Here is a 3,116-nt window from a genome sequence, read left to right as displayed (position 1 = left end):
AAAAAACTGTAAAATTTTAAATAAGAAAACCCTAAAATCCCAAATCAGAAAACCGTAAACCTAAATTAGAAAACCCCTAATATGAAAAAACCCAAATTGCATCATCACTTCACCATGTTTGTCCTTTCCGATTACAAAAGCACGTTACTGGTGTCCAAGGCCAAAGTTGTTCTTCTCAAGTTGCAAAAGTTGTTCTTCGCAAGTTCCACAATTTAAAAAGATCCTAATTCTAACGGGTAAAAAGGACCAAATTGAACATTAAAATTGAACATTAAAATCCCAGTCAGCAAAAAACTGACACATCACTTAGCAGTTAAACATGTGGACTAGTTGCCATTAACAATTTTAACGGAGTTACTGAAAATGACCAAATTGAACATTAAATTCGTTCTTTGGGACGAAATTGAACACAAAATCAACTCAGGGACCATTTCGAATTTTTGGAACCAAAACTAGGACCAAAAAGAGCTTTTAATAAATAAATAGATAATTTTTAAAGGATACAACATTTTTTTGACAACATTTGAATATTGATTATGTGTCAATCTGTGATTGGTCAAAAATTTCTCCACAATCAATAATAATAATCATAAACATTATTTTGGAATAATTTTTGACCAATCAGAGATTGACACATAATCAATGTTCAAATGTTGTAAAAAAAATATTGTCTAAACATCATTATCCATTTTTAAATTAAAGGCAAACTTAAATTAAAGAGTCATTTTTCTCATCAAGGAATATAGTCAGTAAACAACATAGTCTATATATGCAACTGTCAAATTTCTTTTTCTTTTTAGTAATGGAATTTGAATGAAAGAAACATTTATGCGGACATAATTAAATACTTGAAATAGTGTCTTTTTTTTTTTAGAAAAGTAACGTAATTTTAATTAATTTTACTAAATTTTTAACTGATTCTTTCTTTAAATTTTCTTTTTGAAAAATAAAGTTGATGATCCAATCCATAAAAGTTAACTAAAGTTACGTGAAAAAGTCATTTGTTTCCATTAAATCTTGAAATTTTAACAACATTATTTAATAACTTTTTAATAACAAAACAAATATTATCATTTTATTTATTTGTTTAAATTTATTTTAAAAAAAATATTTAAAACAAATCAATTATAAATTATAAATTATTACGTATGTTAAAAAAACTTTTTCCTTAATACTGCTGCCACATGTCAATTAATTTCATTTGAAAGTAAGTTTAAAGAGTGTAAAACAAACAAGAAACTATTTGCAAAGTCACTAAAACAAAAGGACAATATCCGTCACTTTCCCTTTTTATATGTTGGGATCTTATTCCCAAACTTATTTTGCCGGGACAAATCAATAACAAATAGTAACAGTTAATCTTACAAAACTTTTTAAACACTTCCCTACAACAAAAAATTCTTAGAAACAAGTCTAATACCTATCCTATATTACACGTTCCTTGAGATGAAGGAAGTTTAGTTAACCCAATCTAAATTTAGATGATTAATTTGTCATCCATGGGAACTTAGAATCTAAACATGTTACTGAATTAAGAAGGTTTTCCATGTTTAAGCATGCTTGACATAAGGGTCATCATGTCCAATTAAGTGTTCCCATTCCCAGAGTGGTTCCTCAACCCTATTACTTGCATTACAATCTTCTCCAGCTTCACCAGAGTGACAAGTATCATCAGGAGAGCTTGATCCATCCACCATCGCTGCTCTCTCTTGACCACTTGTTGAAGCACCACCACCTCTATCACCATCAACTCCTAACTCAGCTCTTCCAATCTCTACTGGTCGTCGATCAAACGATCTAAAGCTTCCCGATATAACATAAACACGACACAAGCTGAATTCGTGCCTCAACTGCACACATAACCAAAACAAAAACTATAACAACATCGTACTTTGTGTTAAATGTGAAAACTACCACCACACAACTAGCTTAGCAAGTTCAAATGTATTTGATAGAAATGGTGAATATACCTTGGGAGGGGTTGCGTTGGATTGGTGAGAGTGTTGAATGGCTTTGTACTCATGCATCTTCCATTTGGTTTTCCTTCCGGATGGAGCCTTCCCTGTGTAAAACACCATGGTTTTCTTCATCCCGATGACTTTGTTGTCGGAAGAGTAAACGTGGCAAGGAGAGCCAGTGGCTTTCCAGTACCCACTTGCGGTGGTTCTGTTGGGTCTACCTCCTCTCTCCTCTCTCTCTTGTCTGGGCGAAAAGAAGAACCATTGCTCCGTGTCTCCACGACAACGCTCCCCTGCAAGTGCTGATGAAAAAAAGAACCAACATTTAGGTTTGAAACGTACTGATTAAACAGAGAGTTGAAAAAGTTGAAGGTAAATTATACTTGGGAGGTTCCATGGCTCTACGCCATTGATTTCAATGACTGGAATAACCCTGCTGGTGTCGTGTCTTTGTCCCTCGAGCTGGTTGTGCAGATAGAAGGCAACAAGCTCTTCCTCTGTCGGGTAGAATCGAAAACCAGGTGAGAGATCTGCCATGGTTGGTTTTTTGTTCTGGGAAGTTACCGTTTGAATGTTATTGTAGTAATGAAGTACGATAATATATATATATATATATATGGAGAGAAAAAACTTAAATGGCGTGGCCATAGATGAGTGGCGCAGAAAGGTTCGCCGAGTGAAATGAAAAAAGTTATTGAGTAGAGATTGGTTGGAAACTTCCACGCGGTTGCAGGGAGTAAGAAAACGTCTTTGTGTTATTTCCTTTTCATGTGTATATTTTATATATTTATGTTATGATGTTTTTCTGCTGTAAACATCAACTTTGAATTGGTCATCTCTTTCTTCTTCTTCTTCTTCTTGGTTTTGTTGTGTGAGCCCAACCCAATTAAACTTTTTTTGGTGTATCTTCGTTTCCTCCATGATGATTAATGGTTTTTCTGTTTATGTTTTTGCTGGGGTGGAACAAGTCTAAATTTTCGAGTCTGTCTTTTAATGTCTTTGTCTTCTTTGTCTTGCTGTATTTTGTTTTGTACCCCGTTGATGATGTCACCAGAGAACTTTCCAGCTGCACTCACTCCGCCACAAATCCAGATCAACAAGTATAGCATAGCAATCATATCTTACTCAATCTTTTAACAATTTTTTATAGGACATGTA

General features: G+C 33.8%; 1 protein-coding gene across 1 annotated transcript; it reads right to left on the bottom strand.

Moving 5' to 3' along the window:
* Positions 1 to 1,261: 1,261 nt before the first annotated feature.
* On the bottom strand, positions 1,262 to 2,518 carry LOC106779125 (NAC domain-containing protein 90-like). The gene is made up of 3 exons (XM_014667182.2): positions 2,342 to 2,518; positions 1,971 to 2,260; positions 1,262 to 1,850 (listed from the first exon to the last, which is right to left on the bottom strand). Exons 1-3 carry the CDS (start codon positions 2,493 to 2,495, stop codon positions 1,551 to 1,553), a joined length of 744 nt encoding a protein of 247 aa, XP_014522668.1. The 5' UTR covers positions 2,496 to 2,518; the 3' UTR covers positions 1,262 to 1,550.
* Positions 2,519 to 3,116: the final 598 nt, after the last annotated feature.

The sequence above is a fragment of the Vigna radiata genome, unplaced genomic scaffold (genome assembly GCF_000741045.1).
Source record: "Vigna radiata var. radiata cultivar VC1973A unplaced genomic scaffold, Vradiata_ver6 scaffold_425, whole genome shotgun sequence".
In the NCBI taxonomy this organism is placed as follows: Eukaryota; Viridiplantae; Streptophyta; class Magnoliopsida; order Fabales; family Fabaceae; genus Vigna; species Vigna radiata.
The sequence above is the reverse complement of the archived record's forward strand: the minus strand, read 5'-3'. Positions and strand labels throughout refer to the sequence as shown.

What these genes read in the sequence shown, in the direction of transcription:
- LOC106779125 (XM_014667182.2), bottom strand. Translation starts at nt 2,495, where the DNA reads ATGGCAGATCTCTCACCTGGTTTTCGATTCTACCCGACAGAGGAAGAG. An exon ending in AGAGCCATGGAACCTCCCAA is followed by an intron (nt 2,261 to 2,341) that starts GTATAATTTACC and finishes TTTTTTCATCAG; the next exon opens with CACTTGCAGGGGAGCGTTGT. An exon ending in CCAACGCAACCCCTCCCAAG is followed by an intron (nt 1,851 to 1,970) that starts GTATATTCACCA and finishes TTATGTGTGCAG; the next exon opens with TTGAGGCACGAATTCAGCTT.